General features: G+C 34.0%; 1 protein-coding gene across 2 annotated transcripts in view; it reads right to left on the bottom strand.

Annotated features, from left to right (window-relative positions):
* Positions 1 to 16,564, bottom strand: part of Dhx15 (DEAH-box helicase 15) — a 158,389-nt gene extending 141,825 nt beyond the window's left edge. Inside the window, exons 1-2 of one of the 2 annotated variants that reach the window (XM_090404090.1) lie at positions 16,538 to 16,564; positions 2,494 to 2,611 (exon numbers count right to left, since the gene is read on the bottom strand). In XM_090404090.1, coding sequence (XP_090260216.1) covers positions 2,494 to 2,514 — 21 coding nt within the window. In that variant the 5' untranslated portion in view covers positions 2,515 to 2,611; positions 16,538 to 16,564. Of the gene's footprint in view, positions 1 to 2,493; positions 2,612 to 16,433 lie in introns of both variants that reach the window. The other variant, XM_090404089.1, reaches the window with a different exon arrangement.
* Between the last annotated feature and the right edge of the window lie 2,168 nt (positions 16,565 to 18,732).

The raw sequence follows: 18,732 nt of genomic DNA, 5'->3' as shown, positions 1-18,732 counted from the left end.
TGTGTGATATATGATGGAAATTAACACTGCACAGCAAAACATACATGTGATGAGATCATAATTAGGTCATAGGAGTTGATTTAATTCTTCATTGAACATGTGCCATTTCATATTGGAGATATGGCTTGGATTAATTGCAGTAAATCCATTTTCTGCAATTAATTCTTACATTAGTCTCACCTGTTTCTGTTGAACTACAAGCTTTCATGTGGCATGAAAAAATCCATTATACAACCCTACTATGCATCACTGACAACCTCAAATCCAACTGACTATTTCATTAATAAATTTATACTTCACTAAAATAGCTGTCAAAATAAATGAAAAAAAAAACTACTTTCTCTTTTCAGTTTAAGTGCTATAATGTAAAACACACATTTTACTAGCTCATATGTTGTACACCACATAAAAACAAAAACCAATATATGCTCACAAAATTGATCCTTATAAACACCTGTGAGAATGCTGCTGTTTGTTCAGGTTATCATCCAGTTTCAGACTACCACAACTGGTGGGTAAGCATATATTCTGATTCTTATCTACTTCAGTAAATGTGTTATCTTTCAACACTAATTGTGAAGGTGAGAAGAAATAAATGTCATGGCAAAATAATACTTCTGCTTTGGTTATTTTGATTTCAACCTTCCAGAAACATCACAATGGGAACAGCACAAATTATTCAATTTCTACTGCACATTAAAGTAGACAAAATAATATAAACATTTTTAAGTTTAGTTTGATATTTGCAAAGAAAAAACCATTTGAAAAACTGAAAATGGATACCAAGCTCAAGAATGGCTGGCTAACTCAGCACTACAAATTTAAAAACAGTAGTGGATGATCCATATACTAACACCACTGATGTACAAACAGAAACCTGTGGTTTACCATATTAGGGGGAAAAAAAAAATCAGGTAAACACTACCAGATATCTCATTTTGTGCATCACATAACATCTTCAGTATTAACAAAGAAAAACAGAAAATTTAAATGCAACAGATTACAACCATGTGCTGTAACAATATTTAAGATGTAGTGTGCTAGGTTTAAAGCTATAACACTACTGGGAACTTCAGTAGAACAAATCACAATTTCCCAAATTTTAGAAATGAATAAACCATCACCATGATTAAGAATCAGGCAATATAATAAGTGCTTCAGCACCTTCCTTGAACAACAAATGTTCATGTTTGAAACTACTGCTATACAGTTATTCCAAAAGACATCACTGCTGTCTATGGTTAATCAACTTCCTATAAGGGTCAAAACTTGTGGGTTTTAATCAACTAAATGTAACGTTCAGTGCAGAAATATCTTTTCCAATTCAGCCTATTTGAACAAAGAAGGGCAAGTTGCAGAAGCATGGAACTTTTTAATTAAAATCAAACACATACACAAAGCATAATAAATTTAGTTTAATCCTTTATCCAAGTGTGAGCAAACAAAGTTTGCACCTGAAAGTATCTTCAGGACTGGGGTAAGGTGGTACAACACCAGGGCACTCCTTGCAAAGGTGGAGCAAGCTACCAACACTCCTATCTCAGTATCTCCCATAATGCAAAACACATCTCCTTGCGGATATGTCTCATGTTATGCATTAAGGGAAGGGCCACAACCCAGACTAGTTTCGACCTTTATTGAGGCCTCTTCAGTGGGAGCCAGGCCCAAGTGGAGATACCAGGCAGAAGCATTAGCAGGTCATCTCTACCTATAGGAGTTGCCAAATGGTGTGCCACACTTTTTTTAATAAATTACTCTGGATTTAGAGAAAGATGTTGAAAGTTTATTTTTCACTTGGTTAGAGTATAATAAATTTTTACCTGAGATGACCTGCTAATGCTTCTGCCTGGTATCTCCACTTGGGCCTGGCTCCCACTGAAGAGGCCTCAATAAAGGTCGAAACTAGTCTGGGTTGTGGCCCTTCCCTTAATGCATAACATGAGACATATCCGCAAGGAGATGTGTTTTGCATTATGGGAGATACTGAGATAGGAGTGTTGGTAGCTTGCTCCACCTTTGCAAGGAGTGCCCTGGTGTTGTACCACCTTACCCCAGTCCTGAAGATACTTTCAGGTGCAAACTTTGTTTGCTCACACTTGGATAAAGGATTAAACTAAATTTATTATACTCTAACCAAGTGAAAAATAAATTTCAACATACACAAAGCAGTTGCAAAACCTACAGCATATCAATGTTTTTGTTTTTCAGCTGGATATTGTAAAAATGTTTGGTAAGCACTATTATATTGACTGCCTTGGAAAATTTACTATAATAGACAGAAAAAATTATAATTCTCATTCATGGAGTCAGGGACTCATTGAGGGATGAGTCTCTGACTCCCTGGAGGTCTCTCTTAATAATACACTATCAATATTATTAACAATATATTGATGCCTAATTACATGTAATCTATGTAATTCATAGTAATCTATGAATTCAACAGATATTATTTAACCTACCTTCCGCCCATAACATTCACTTACAAACACTTACCTGTATTTGTGGCAAGTTCATGCTTGGAAATGAATTCCCAATTGAATTTTTTTCTTCTTTCTTTTCTTTCTCTCTCTCACCACCTCCTTTATCATTTTCAATCTTGTCATTGCGTTTGCTAAAAATGAAATGAGCAAATTATTAGTGCTGTTCAATTCAGAAATTCCCAAAATGAAACACAAATTAGTCAGTTATCAAATTGTACATTTACAGTATTCTACCATTTATCTGACAATCAGAAAGGCAATTTGTCATTCTTGTGACTGAGAGTTGGAAAACTGAAGTACAATTACATGATGCAGATGACATTGCAAGGTTCAGTTAACTGAAGGGCCTTTCGAAGGTAACATAAACAAATTATTGTAACATGCTGCATCTTTTTGCTACTGATGAGTTTTTTTTTTTTTTTTTTTTTTTTACTACACTGGTATCCATAAATTACAGAACAAAGAGAAAAATAACAGTAACTCAAACTGTATGATGAATTTTTATGCACAGTGAAAAGGAATGATATATGAAAGAAACATCCATAAAAATCAAATAATTTAATGCAGTAACAAATGGTACATGAAGACAATGACCAAAAACAAGAGATCAAAATGAGATTGATAAAGTATCGCAATAAGGACACCCTTTACATTCATACTAGTTGATGATAACGATTGCATTCCTGCAAAGATCTTCTAAATCCTTCAAAGTTTTGGGGAGGTTGAGGACAGCAATACATCCACTTAGAGCAGTGTTTCTCAACCTTCCTAAACTCCAGGACCAGTAAAATGCCTAAAAACAATTCTATGGACCATGGGGAGGGGGAGGGGGGGACTCCGTACTGGGCAGCACTTTTTTGGAGTTTAAGAAATCTCGCCATACTGCCTATAAAATAGCAACAGAGTGATGAAATACACTTCGACAATATCATTGACGATTTCGGGAACAGAAAAGCAAGAAAAATAACATTTCAGAATGTTGGATTTCAAGTTTTACTTCAAAAATAACCAGTGTTTTTAACTTATTTCCCTTTACATCATTGTGACATTCTGTAATTTTTTTAAAAACCTATCTAGGAATTACCAACATTTCGGAAAAACTGAGTTATATCATTTATAACATAATAAACCCAAAAGCATGTTTTGAATACATATGGAAACATAATTAATTAAACTGGAAGTAAACGATTAAAAGTGTATCATCATTGAACAGTTTTAATTTTTATTAAACGAATGAATAATATATTATTATGTTACTACTAACTTTTAATAAGATGGTTGAGCTTCTCAGCCGATGCAGAATTGATGGATATATGGCTCAATATTAGTCAACTTCAGTCAACGATAGGCATACACACTAAGACAATTTCTGTATTTTTGTTTTTATTTGAATGAGTAATGAAAATCCTTTCTCACAAAGATCATCATCATCATTAAATTCCTGTCATTTACCCTCAATGAGTATACAGGATATGATAGTACTACATGAAAAATTTACATCATTACTAAACTTCCTATCTACAATTTTCCTCCAAATCAGTCTGTTACTTGGCAAGACTCCAACATTATCGGATCTTATATTTCTATTGTCTAAGGCACTTTGTACAGTATCAATCCACCTATATCTTGGCCTTCCTCTGGGTCGTTTTCCTGCCAACCTTGCAGAGAACACTTGTTTTGCTAATCTTTCCTCGCCGATTCTATTTAAGTGACCATACCACCTAAGATTAGCTCTGCTAATGCATTCCTGGATGCTGGCAATGTCAAGTTCTTTCCAATATCCTCATTTTTAATATGATATTGCCATTGATGCCATCTGTTCACGCCTCTAATCTTTTTCAGGACTCTCATATCTGCGATCTCTAGTCTTTAGTCAAGTGTTTTACTTCTGACCTAGCTCTCATATCCATAAGTTAAAATCGGTTTGAACACTGACTTGTATACAGCTAATTTAGTGATCCGACTAATTTCTCTCTTATTCCATACGAATTTATTCAATTGACTTCCTACCATAAGAGCTTTATTGATTCAGTTGTCTATTTCCCTATTTAATTTACCATCTTCACTAAAAACCGTGCCTAAGTAGCTGAAATGTTTTAGTTGTTCCACAGGTTCTCTGTTCAAAACACAGTTGACATTTTCAACGATTCTGATTATTTTCACTGTTTTTGTCTTTTTATTGCTGACCTTCATACCATATCTATTACAACAGTTATTCAATTTAGTCAGAGAATCTTGCAGACTTGTAGTGAATTTATTTAGAAGTATAACATTATCGGCATAAAGCAAACATCTGACATTAACATCTCCAATTTTGATATAATGTTTAATACCACTTTCCTTCATAATGTGATCCATATAGATAATGAATAACAGGGGGGATAATGTACATCCTTATCTCACACCAGATTTAACATTAAACCATCTTCCTGTATTTCAATTCTAACTGCTGACTTACAATTCAAATAAAGACTAAGTATTCCTTGATATAATGTCCCATTGACACCATATAACTGCAGCGTATTGAATAGCTTCTCTCTTGACACCTTGAAATATGCCTTGTCCAGATCGACAAAATTTAAGTATAGATCTTTGTTATATTCCCATGATTTCTACACTATTTGTAGTAAAGTAAAGATCTTATCCTGACAGCCTCTATTTGGCCTGAATCCAGCTTTTCTTCCACAATTCTTCTCAATAGTTTCTCAAGTATACTTGCATATATCTTACCAGGAACACTCAGTAATGAGATGCCTCTAATTCTCACATTCAGTTTTATTTCCTTTTTTATACATGGGTACTATGAGATCTCTACTCCAATCATCGGGAATTCGTCCCTCTGTCCAGGCTTTCTGAACTATGCAGTGCAGCCACTGTAAGACTCTTATACCACCATACTTCAGCATTTCTGGCCGAATATCATCTACTCCTGCTGCCTTTCCACATTTCAAGCCTTTGATGGCTTTTTCTACTTAAAGTATGGATATGTATTCCTGACTGTATGCCTGTTGAGTGTTTTTTTACCACTGTGCTATCACTGCTTGTTTCATTTAGCTATTTTTCGAAGTAATTACTCCATACTTCAAAGATATCTTTTTCTCCCGTTTTCATGTCACCTTTATCATCTCTAACTCCTTTTACAACACTCTTTCCTCCATTACTAAGCTTCTTCAACAACCTCAGAATATCTTACCACCTTCTTGATATTTATTTTCTATGTTCTTGCCAAAGTCCTCCCATGATTTTTGTTTAGCTAGTTTTACATTGTTTGTCTTTGTATTCTCTAAGAGCACAAGCTGACTTATTTGCCAGGAACTTTTAATATGCTTTCTTCTTTTCCTTCACTGCCTCTTTAACTTCCTGTGTCCACCATGGAGTTCTGATTTTTGTATCCTTGCAGACAACCTCACTACATGCCTGTCTGGCTGAATCAGTATTTTCTTCAAGGTTTGGTTGCTGTTCTCAAACTCTTTCATTTTTTTTTTCAATAATTTTTGTGTATTTTAGTCTACAGTTCACATCTGAGAGCTACTCAACTTTTATTTGCTTTAAAATTTTCTTACATGTTATTCTTTTCAATATGAAATTCAATTTTATCCTACTCAAGACTAAATAGTGATCACTTCCAATTTCAAATCCTCTGTATACTCTGGTGTCCTGCACTGGAATGAAAACATCAATATCAACAATAACATAGTCAATGAGACTTTTCTTATTCCTTGCCTCTTCTTTCCATGTGAATTTGTGCACATTTTTAAGTTGGAACATGGTGTTAGCAATAACCAGTCCATGTCCTGAGCAGAAATTCAAACAGGTATTTGCCATTATTATTGGCTTTGCTCTTTTCTCCAAATTTTCCCAAAATATTTTTGTATGTCTCACAATCATTTCCCACTCTGCTATTTAGATCCTCAACTACGACCAACTTTTTCTTTTTCATTGTGTCAGTTGCTTTCTCTAAAGCATGAAAAAATTCCTCCACGTCTACCTTAGTAGAACCTCCTATGGGATCATAGGCACAAATAAGTTTCATTGTCCAGTTTCCCATTCTCATATTTGCCCACATCACTCTACTTGAGACTGCCTGCCATTCAAGAAGATTAGCCTCGTATTTAGTGTTGAATATTATGGCTACTCCTTTTCCTTGATTGTCATTGCCCGAATATAACATTTTGTATTTATTGCTCAGAGATCTCACCAATTTTTGTCTTTTTTGTTTCAGCCACCTCTATTATGTGGATCTGGTATTTATCCAATTCCTCAGCTAGCTCCATTTCTTTGCCATTCAGGCTTGTTATGTTGATAGTACCGATCTTTAACTGTGGTGATGTTGAGTTGGGGTGTGTTTTCAGATTTGTTCCAGTAGCTGACTGCTCGCTGTTTGCCCTGGTTCCCTGGCGAAAACAACGTGGGGCCTCGTTTAACTGGGCGACGCCTCAGCCGTAATGAAATTTTGTCCTGTTGTACCATTATTTTGTATTTTGGTTTAAGCCAATAAGAATATAATTTGGTCAGCTAAATCCCAAATTGCCAGCCTATCCTTGTTCGTTCAGTATCCAAGTAGATATCCAACAGGGTGCACCACGAGAAGGTGAGGATTGGACATTAGATCAGAAGCCCTGTCAGTTCTCCACATTCCTTTAAAGGCTATGTAGAGGTCTCCTCTCAGTTATATAGTTTGACCCTTAAGCACCCCCTCTCACAAAGATAGGTTGTAGAAAACTGCATGACGATTTTCAGTGCTGCTTCAGAAATTCGGGAAATTCACTTCTGACCGAGGCAAGATCCAAAATCGAGCCAAACCAAGATCACGGAATTGCATTTTAACCCTACTGTCACTTGAAAGCGCCATTAACTGTTATTTTTCCGATAACGAAAGGTCGTTCTCGTGAGTGTAAACCTGAAATGGATCGCGAACTGACAGAAATTTCATATAAAAGTTATTCGGAAAATATATTTCAAAATTCTGTTTCAGAGTTTTGAGGTCACAAACTCTTTCCAGAAACTCAGAATCAACAAAAAGATCATTTTCCACTAAAATAGATTCCGATGTTGGAAAAGGAGCAATTGTCTGTCTTTTACATAATTAATCCATAAATTAATCCGTTTTTTTCTCGAATACCTTTATTTTGTTGTAGGCTTCAAGAACAGTTAAAGAATTTCCCTGAAGGGAGAGATTTAGTTCATTGAATTTCAAAAAAAAATGTCTGAAAGATAGGATAGTGTTAATAACCATGCTTCGTCAACAAGGAGTGATGCAAAATTAGAATTACGTTCATTTACAAACAATAAAACTTCGTGCCTTAATTGAAATAACCGTGTTAGTACTTTTCCGCTGGAAAGCCAGTGAATTTGAGAAAGAAGCAAAAGTTGTATGTATTCACTGCCCATTTCATTGCAGAGTACTGAAAATAACCTGTTATTTAACAATCGAGCCTTAATAAAATTAACTAGCTTTACAGCGTTGTGTAGCACAGCTTTAAATTCTGGTGGAATTCCTTTGGAGACTAATGCTTCCCTATCTATGAAACAACATACCCAATTCATATCCGGAACTACTTTGTTGACCTTAGAAACAATCCAGAAGCCCATATATTTTTCCCACTGCATCCCTTTGTGTATTATGTAATTATTTAGTGTGTGAAATATTTCTTCTCCAGTTGTTCGGGATGACAAAATTCTACAAAACAGAATGTCGTCATGAATGTTGTTATCATGCACATATCTTACGTAGCATATTAACTGCGCATCATCTGTAACATCAATAGTCTCGTCTATTTGTAACGCATAATAAGGGCTCTTCTTAACTCTTTCAATTAACTTAAATTCTACGTCACCTGCCATATCATTAATTCTGCGACCGACACTGTCATTTGAAAGAGGAATCAAACATCTTTTAGTAACTTGTTGCCAAACATAGTTTTTACCACATCTTTTATAACTGGAAGTAGTAAATTTTCCCCGATAAAATGAGGTTTCCCTGTTTTCTCTATGCGCAAACTTAAGAGATAGGATTCTTCCAGTGCCTTGCTATTAATCGAAGCCATGGCCGAAACTATATCTTTCCTATGATTTAATGTCTGTAAGCATTGCTGAAAAAATTCAGTTTGCTTATTTTTCACATCGCAATGTTTAATTTCTAAATGTCGGAGTTTTGCAGGTTTCATGCATTCGTTCGACAACACTTCATAACACAAAACACATTGAGGTTTCTGTTCACTTTCATCTCCACACCAAGTAAACCCAAATTCCAAATATGAACTGTTATATTTCCTACTGTATTTTTTCTTTGAACTGCTTGTTTCTTCTACTTTAATAGTATCAGATTTACTCACCGTTACAACACGTGTATCCCAATTAGGGTTAGCATCACCTGTTCCATTGCTCTTCTTTTCAAAGTCCTAGTTCTAAGCCACGTTTCCAAAAAATATAAATACTGGGGTTAACTCACTTAGCACTTATAAAGACATGCTGAGCCTTGGTTGAACATCTCTGCTCACCAACAAGCTATTTGTTACAAACTCACTATGGTACAGATATCTGTGAATGCTTCAGTTTACAGATGAATGAATTTCATAACATGATGTAAGAATATCACTATACTTATTTCAAGCCTGAGTGACTTGAAGAGATTTCTTTGATCTCTAGAATAGGGTTTCCATATAATCTAAGTGCTGTCCAACTGATCCCACAGAATAAATTTTTGTGACCTGCAAATGAAGAATAAATCAAATTTCATTTCTAAATTTTCTTCTCTATTTTAATATTTCTAAAAACATTCTGCAGTTTTGAACTCACATTAACCAATGGTGTATGATTATATGCCTATGATCTTACTTCCTTAATAAATGCAATTAATATTTACATTACTACAAAATAATTGTGTAAATTTTCAGCTATACTCTTGCTACTTGGAAATTTTGTACATAGTATGATCATGTTTCAAATGCTTACACAGTATACTGCAATTATTTTAAGCAAAACAACTTTATATGAATAAAAGAAAAGTTATAAGATATTTTAAGTTATTGAATATAATTATATTAAACATAGAATGTTTGTTCATTTCTCTAGAAAATCTGGCAACCACCTATTGTCATGACAAAGAACCTAATTTATGTGCATTATGAACCTAATTTTACATGTTAGTGAAAATTGGTTTATAACTAGTAAAATTCACATAATTATTCTAAATATATCTTCAAAATACATAAAAGCTCAGCTTCAAAGAGAGAGAGAGAGAGAATGTCTTTAGCTAAAAAAAAAAAAAAAAAAAATACTGACAGTTAAAATAATGACTCAAAACAATAGGAGTGCGAGTATGTGCTGTACGATTTTTTCTCAGACTACAGCAGTTGAAGAATATCTTATTTTGATGTTTGAACATACATGTGTGGGAGAGCATTTTCTGACATGAAATACGAAAACACAGAAACAATATGAATCTACTCTTGAACATATTTTGACTTACAATGACAAGCATCAACATGAACATGCAATAACTTTTAGTAGTTTATGTTCCAGTGCACTCAATAAATGTTTAAAATTTTTTTTTAATTTCAGTTGTTCTAACATTAATTAAAAAAGTTCAAGTTTTAATAAATGAAACAGGCCATTTCTATACTTACATTATAATATATACTTAAAAAAAAAAATGTAGTCCATGTAATTTTAAATCTTGGCCTGAGGTTGTATGGATGTTGAACAGCCCTGATCTAATTCCTACTCCATCCACAGCAACAAAACACAAGATGCCAACCAAGTTGATAACTTCAGCTTTAGCAAAATGTGCACGAAATTTCAAGTCCTTATCCACAATCACCTGCACCTTCTTTAAAATATCCCACAATCCTATACTCTACATCTACTTTCTGTAATTAGGTAGCCAGTTTTCTCTCTGGTTAATCTCTACATATGATGGACACTTCCTCTCTTCAGACTTACCAATAAAAGACCTCTCACTGCCCCTTCAGATCCTACCATTTTGTTGATGATTGCCAAATGAGAAAGAATGGAGAGAATGGAATATATACTAACTCCATGCCCAAATATTCCAAGTTCTATTTGTGCCTTAAATACATGTTTTGGAAGCAGTGAAGATGAAATCTTTTGTACCTTCATGCCACTGTACCACCATTTTTGGGTGAAGATAACCAAGTCATCTTTGATGTTATCCAAAATGAATGCTTTTTCTTGGGAGGGGAGAAATCTTGGTTCAGTTTCGCTTAATACCGAAATCACTCAACAAAATCAGATCACTTCTCAGACTGACAGTTATCTCTAGTCTTTCCTGACAAACATATCAACAGCTTCCTCAGCTGCTGAAAAAGGAATCCTTTTGTGCTCCCATCCAGCTTCTAACTAAGCAAATCTCAAATCTATACAATTTTAGAATGCTATTCTGATGTTTGGAATGGTATACCAAAAACCTACCTAAAATTCTTCAAGCTATCTAGAGAAGAGTGGTCAGTGATCCCTCTTCCACTGAATCATTTAAAAAAAAAAAAAAAAGAACTCCCAGTTGGCATGTTTGTCTTCATATCTTTTCAAAATCTATGTCCATGAGTGCTGCTCCAATGAGCTGGCATCCATTTTCCCAATACTTCCAACTAGGCTTGTCAAAACAAGTAGCAGCTGCCCAACATTTTTTACAGTCCAACTGTAAACCCATCAAACCTGCCTCTCTTTCTCTTTCACTGTATACCTGTGTTCTGGGAACAAACCTCTTCACAAATTACTCAGTAATAATCATCTGTTTCAAGAAAACCAACAAAATCCTTTCCCTTGTCTAAACATGGCACTGAAGTATTAGAAGCTCTTCCACCTTTCATCCATAGAAAAGATAAACAAATAATCCCAATTATCATTCTCCAGTTGTAGAGCCATCATTATCTGTTGTGACAACCTCACAATTTTAGAAATGTGACCCCCCCCACACCCCCTGAACTTTGTATCTTTGTCACTCCACTCCCAGACCTTACCTCCTTCAAAATTCCTCCATTTGTATACTTTGCATCCCACCCTTGCTACCAAATTTCAAGACCTTACATTCTGCAACAATGAACGGCAGCCCACTCATTTGTTCACTCACCTTTCTACTCAGATGCTCAAACTCCACATCTGATCTATTCTCCTTCCCAACTTTTTTTATCTTCTACAAACATCATCTACAGACAGCTGCACCAATTCTTAACATACAGGTTAAATAAGAATCGTCCCAAAACAAATTACAACATACTACTGCTGACCTTCTTTTGGAATACCACTCTTATATGCAATCTATGGTACTATCTATCTGACCTATCCAAATCACTAATTTGTAATCAAACCTTACCTGTTCCAATTTAGTTACCAGTTTGTCGTGCAGCAATCTACTAAAAAACAGCATATACCGTTGTAAATGTATCTTCTTTGTCCAATAAATTTATTTACTTGGAGTACATTAACAGATTGCTAAAATATGACTCCCTTTAAAAAATCCGTCTTGATCATCAGATAATACTGATTTTATGAAACCTACTTCTGAAGCATACATTAAAGATATCAAGAAATTATGTACTTCATTTAATCCTTTATCCAAGTGTAAGCAAAGAAAGTTTGCGTCTAAAGTATTTTCAGACTGGGGCAACTCGTATATAGAAACTAATGAGTTCACATCACTTGTCTTAGTAATTCTGAAAATAAAAATAATTCTGAAGCATAACCATCACTCTCTCTCTCTCTCTCTCCAACACCTCAAATACATAAAAAGCCAAACGGCTATTTTTTCTGGCGAAGTTAATTAAATTAACCCTCCTACCGGCCAAGGTGGATGAAATAGCAAGACTACCCCAGACTTTTTCATGGACCAAAACTTCATCAGCATTCTATCTTTTATCAAGTATTTACCCTCCTCCGCTGTTAATCCCTTAACGGCGATCTGAGAGCCATTAGCGGATTAACTGTGGTCGAGCAACTTTTGTGTCACTTGTCTTTACATGTACTCTGTTACTTCGAATTTTCTTCACTGTACTTTGTCAAATATTTATATTTTTAAATAACATTTAGTGAAATAAATATGACATTTTGCTTTCTTTCTTTTGCAAAATACCTTTATATGGATTGTCACATTTCAATTTCAGGAACGATTGTTTTTTTTTTTTTTTTTATGAACAACAAGTGATTATAAACTGCATTACTCAGTTTCCGATATTGAATCTTTTTTAATATCAAAAATTTATACCTAATGGTATTTTATCAGAGACTCTTCGCCTTCTTCTTTTGCTGAAAATTGCAACAGTTTTTTTTTTTTTTTTTGTAGGATGCACATTACTATAATATCCAGTGCTTAACCACTGTAGATATGCTGAAAATATAATAGGAAGGATATCCTGTATGGAATGATTAAAAATTTATGCTCATTTTTAGGATTTTTTACTGCAACCCCCCCCTCTCCTGTCTTGGAACTGAGTTGCATAACTACTTTAAATTTCTGTAGCTTTGAAAGTTTCAGATGGTATTCAAAATCTCTTATTTCAGTTTACCATTTTGACAAAAGAAATAAAGCAATAATATTGTTGTATATCAAAGCTTCTAATTCTGTACTCTTTCTTTGAATCTGAAATCAGCGGTCTGCTGAAATTATTCTAAGATTTAGAAATACTATGCTGTATTTTCAACATGTAAAACCCACACAAAGAAATTTCAATTGTGTTATTTCAGTTTCTTTTTTTTTAAAAAAAAAATCTAAATATTACTACTTCTATTTCTGCTTATTGCTATTTCTGAAATAAGTCTTAGAAATGCTGGGCAATAATCCTCTTACCTAAAGGAAAAGCTAAAAGTCTTAGATTACTCTTTTGAGAAACACAAGACAAAGTTTCCTAGAAGTCGCACTAAATTGCCTCAAGCAAGAATGTCTTGTTTCGTTTTCTGTTGTTCAGATATCCTAACACAGTAAAACTGACATTTCTTTTACAGGCTGATGAAGTATTTATGCCAAAAATTATTTCTTTATTTATAGTGATCAGTTTCACTTTTATTATCGAAAAATTCTAAATTATTTGATAATTATCTTGAAATAAATTACTGCTATTGCTGTTGCTGCTCTTGCTTGCCATCTCACAAATGAATTGTATATTGGGTATACATTCTAATATTCCTTTCTGCCTAGTAACAAGTGTAGACTAATGGAGATTACCAACTCCCCCCACCACCACCACTGGGAACCAGATCAAAAGAACATGCCCAGACGGCAGCACACTAAAGTACCTCGTGCAATAACTGAATATTTTACAGGCAGAAATTCCTTGTTCTGTTTTTCCATCTTTCTGATTGATTAGCAGACATTTGAAGCATATTCTGATATTGCATTTGTAGGATGACAGTGTTTTTAAATATTAATTTCCCCTATTAGCCACGTCACATAACTTCCTGATTTATAATAATAGGGAAATAATGTATATTTTCTTATTTATAATAATCAAAACTTAGTTTCTGTGTCGAAAAAATTAAACGTTATGAGGAACAATTATTATGGAAAAATCACGAATGAAATAAAAACTGTACCTATGTTTCATAACAGCTTTCAGGTGTCTGGTAATGTTGCAACGGGAGGCGGGGGGAGAGGTGATGCTATCAAAGTCGAAATAAAGTTCATTTGTATTGTGAAAAGAAATGAAATTTCACATTTGATATACATATTTTGAATAAGCAAATGTATCGCTTACTTTAAAAATTGGAGAATAAAATAACTGAATTATGCAGTAAATATCTATAACTGTTAATTTCATTTTGTAATGACCAATTATACAGGGAAACTAAGAAAGTAAAAGTACAAAGAACAGTAGATTACTATATAATATAAAGAAAAAATTTAGTGATATGATTAAAGAATTTCATGTTATTCTCTATAAAGCAAAGTTGCTCCAGCGTGTCCTAAAGGAAATCTGAAGTATTATTCGATTTCGATGGTTTTGAACAAAAATAAAAATAATATAATCTGGAATGTCGGCAGCCGGTTTTCTTTTCTTTTTTTTAAAAGAATTTTCAAATAATTATCGTGAATTAATTTCTTCAAGAACAAAGAGTAATGTTTTGTCTAGAAAGCGATTAGAAAAAAATTAGTGCAAAAAAATTAAAAATGAAATTGGTTCTCCAAGGTAAGGCAATATTTAAGTGAAGAAATTATGCAAGACCTTAATTTTGTCCAGAAATTAAAATTGTATTGTACAATAAAAAGAGAAAACAAAAATATAAATAATTTCTCTATTTTTAGTCTATCCTATATAACTAAAATCTAGTTGACCACCATAGAACAAGGATGTCCGTTTCTTGTTATAGGCAACTGAGAGGTAGCTATGAACGTGAGATAATCCGATTAACCGTTCTCTTCAGCGTGAGGATTTATCACACCTTCTAATGGACAGGATGGTCAAATTGCACTTCTTATCCTGGTTCTTTAAACAGGTGGGCTGAATCATATCCAGATTTAGTTGGACGTCTATAGACGTCCTGGCCATTTGGAAGGTTAAGGGGATAAAAATCCCTTATTATTTTTCAGCCAGCATGCGAAACTCTGAGATCGAAAACTACGACCTAAGAGTTTCATGCCGAAGAACTATCGGCGAATCCAAGCGTAAGTGAACACCTGGTAGTACAACACCAAGGCAACTCTAAGCAAAGGTGGAGCAAGCTCCCTCACTATCCTTGATATTTTCTCATAATGTAAAACAGCTCCTAGAAGATGTAATACTGCCTTACATTATGAGGAGAGGTCACTACCCAGACCGGTTTCAACCTTTTTTGAAGTCTCATCAGTGAGTAGGTAGACCTGAATGATATCAAAATAATAAGGGATTTTTATCCTGTTAACCTCAAATACATTTTCCAGACACAGACTGGCCTATAATTTGTAGCCTGTCTCATCATCCTAAGGCTAAAGAACATGCAGTTTACAGACACTGAGCATCTCAGAAATACAAACAAAACACCAGCCTAAGTGGATAGCATACCTGCTTTCAAAATAAAGCCTGCTCTGTAAAAGCTTGTACAGCTCCTTAAGTTTATAATAATGAATAGTATAAAATGGTTTCATAGCATTACTTGCTTCAACCATAAATCCGGTTACACATATTTGTTTATTCTTGTGAATTTACTTGATTTTATTATGCTTCTTATGGTACTGATTATCTTGAACTCACCTTCAATTCAGGTATATTCTATTACCTCATACTCTCCTTTAATCATAGTTATATAATACCACGTATGTAATCTACTCACTATTTCAATTAAAATTTATTCATTCATTCAAAATATATTAAGATCAAATATGAAACGTGAAAAATATTCCAACTCCAGATAAATTAAAAGAAATTATAGGACTTTTAGATATAATACAGTTCAACTCTGAAAAATCCTTCAAAAATCAACCATCACAACAACAACAAAAGTAGATTCATAACGCAAAATAAATAAATCTGCAATATTTTCTTTATCTATAATATTTTAATGCCAATTCATACAAACAAAGCTTTTTTTTTTTTTCTAATTTAACATTTTCACATAATAATTTTGTATTTGATATGTCCATGTTCTCCTTTTATCAGTATACATAAGATAATCAGTATACAAGTGAAGCGGCTAACTGCAGGTCTACTATATTTAAATATTTCTTAGAAAATATCCATTTTTTACATGACATTCACAACTGAGCTTAGCTTAGCAGCTCGCGTATGAATTTTTAGCATCCCAGGGCTTTTTAACACAAAACAAAACGAATGAATAAAATACTATACGGAACAGGAAATATTACAAGTAGAACAATGTGCGGAACTTAAACGTTCCATTTCAACCTAATATTATTTTTAAATACAAGACGTTTAAGAAATTAATAGCTTAATGACATACTTCGAGAAGACAATACAGCTTCTGCAAAATACGACATTTATTCATCATATTACACAAACTCCTTACCTTTTCTTATTTGAATAACTGTCTCCAACGTCTAATCTATGCCTTTTAGACATATTTTATTTATTAAAAAAACGCGGACAAACAATAATATGGCAGACACTTACCAAGAACGAAACACTAAAGGCTTTTCTATCAAGGACATAGATAATGGCGACCTCTGTCACAGAAGGGAAGAAGATCAATTAAAATATACAGGAAAAAATGAACTCATCGCTTAAAAAATTAAATAAATGAAAATGATAATAATACTAATGAGAATGATAATATTTCCTCCTTTTTCTAACTTTTAAACTAAAGAAAATATTATAGCAAAATTTATTTCTATACTTCTTTGATATACAACGACACAGCAAAAAAGCAAGCTGGACACCAGAAACAAAATTACCGTATGTCCTATCATGAACGGCCACGCTACCAGGCGTCTACATAAAACCATGGATACGAGGACAGAGATTTTCGCCAGTGGAAGCATTCTTGCTTGACAGAGACCAAATATAATTGATTGGAAGCACAATTACGGATAACAGGAAAATTTGAACTTGCAGTGAGCGGCGACTTGAATAGCACGTTTAGCACAGTAGCATGGGCATGTTTAATATAGCAAAACCAGATGACAACTGAAACGTACACTAATGTTTGGAATCCAACATCAGAAGGCCTTTTCTTGATTTGTTGCTTCTGTGTCTACTTGTTCAGGAGACACAGAAGCAACAACATTCTTCAATACCAACGTAGCAGTTTTTTTAGATTAAGAACTAAATGGCATCATAAAAAGCCGTTTATAATAAAATGCTGGTAACATGAACTTGAAAAATACATCCGTCCCTGTAGAAAAAAACAGTGTTCATTATTTGAGTGTGCTGACATTTTTAAATATAATTAAATGAAAATGATAATCATGTAAGAATTAGCAAAATCAGAATAAACAAAAGTACTAATCATAAATAACCCAGCCATGCTTAGTGACAACTTGACATGTTGGTCCCTAATCCGGATAAATGAGGAGTTTTAAGCACAGGGCTAGCAACCCAGTCTCAGAAAAAAATTTTCCTATGCAAACTAAAACCATCCAAAATGTGATACCGTATGAAGAAAATAGAACATGAACTACCACGGACATGAGGCACCTCTGTGAAAGCCCTTCTGAGGAAGCAGAGGTGCAGAAGAAAGTGACAGACACCTTACCAAAAGACAAGCTTAGACTGGGATGTTGGAATGTTAGAACCATATTTGAAACTGGGAAGACATACCAATTCTCAAGAGTCCTAGAAAAAAATAGATTATAAATAATTGAATTAAGCGAAACGAGATGGATAGGAACTGGAAAAATCAAATTAAACTCTGGTCACTACTTAATCTACTCTGGAAACCAAAATACGAATGACCACACAAAGGGAGTTGCACTAATGATGACAAAGAAAGCTCATGGTGCACTAATGGAGTGGAAACCAATATCCGAAAGAATACTAAATGCTAGATTTAAAGCCGGCAAGCAGAACGTCATATTAACTGCTATATATGCACCATCAAATGATGCGATCCAGGAAGAAAAGGATATTTTTTATAACATGCTACAGAGAAGTATAGAAACAACAAATAAAAAAGATATGCAACTGAAAATTGGAGACTTTAATGCTAAGGTTGGAAATGATAAACTAATAAAGAAACTGTTATGGGAAAGTATGCAGAAGGAGAAATGAATTAAAATGGAGAGTTACTTATAGACTTTTGTATGTTCAACCAGCTTGTAATAGGAGGGAGTCTCTTCAACATAAAAAAAATACATAAGTGACATGGATAGCACCAGATAGAAAGACAAAGAACCAAATAGACCATATACTTATATCAAGGAACTGGAGGAAATCACTCCTGGATGTCCGAGTTAAAAGAGGAGCTGAGGCATATTCAGATCACTTTCTCCTAACAGCTAACATAAAAATGAAAATATATTGAAAAATAAACAAACAGTGCACAATAGGAAGAGGTTTAGAATTGAAAAACTCAAAAACAAAGAGACTAGAAATAAATTTATAACAACTCTACAGGATGTTGAAAGTTTATTTTTCACTTGGTTAGAATATAATAAATTTAGTTTCATCCTTTATCCAGGTGTGAGCAAACAAAGTTTGCGCCTGAAAGTATCTTGAGGACTAGGATAAGGTAGTACAACACCAGGACAACTCTTTGCAAAGGTGGAGCAAGCTACTAACTCTCCTAGGACGAAAAACTCAGGTTTTTCGTCCCGTAAACTCAAGAAAATCGACCATAGAACCCACATTATTTCAGACATTAAATACGA

Source organism: Typopeltis vanoorti, chromosome 14 (genome assembly GCF_054136105.1).
Source record: "Typopeltis vanoorti isolate ZY-2024b chromosome 14, IOZ_Tvanoo_1.0, whole genome shotgun sequence".
Lineage (NCBI taxonomy): Eukaryota > Metazoa > Arthropoda > Arachnida > Uropygi > Thelyphonidae > Typopeltis > Typopeltis vanoorti.
The sequence above is the reverse complement of the archived record's forward strand: the minus strand, read 5'-3'. Positions and strand labels throughout refer to the sequence as shown.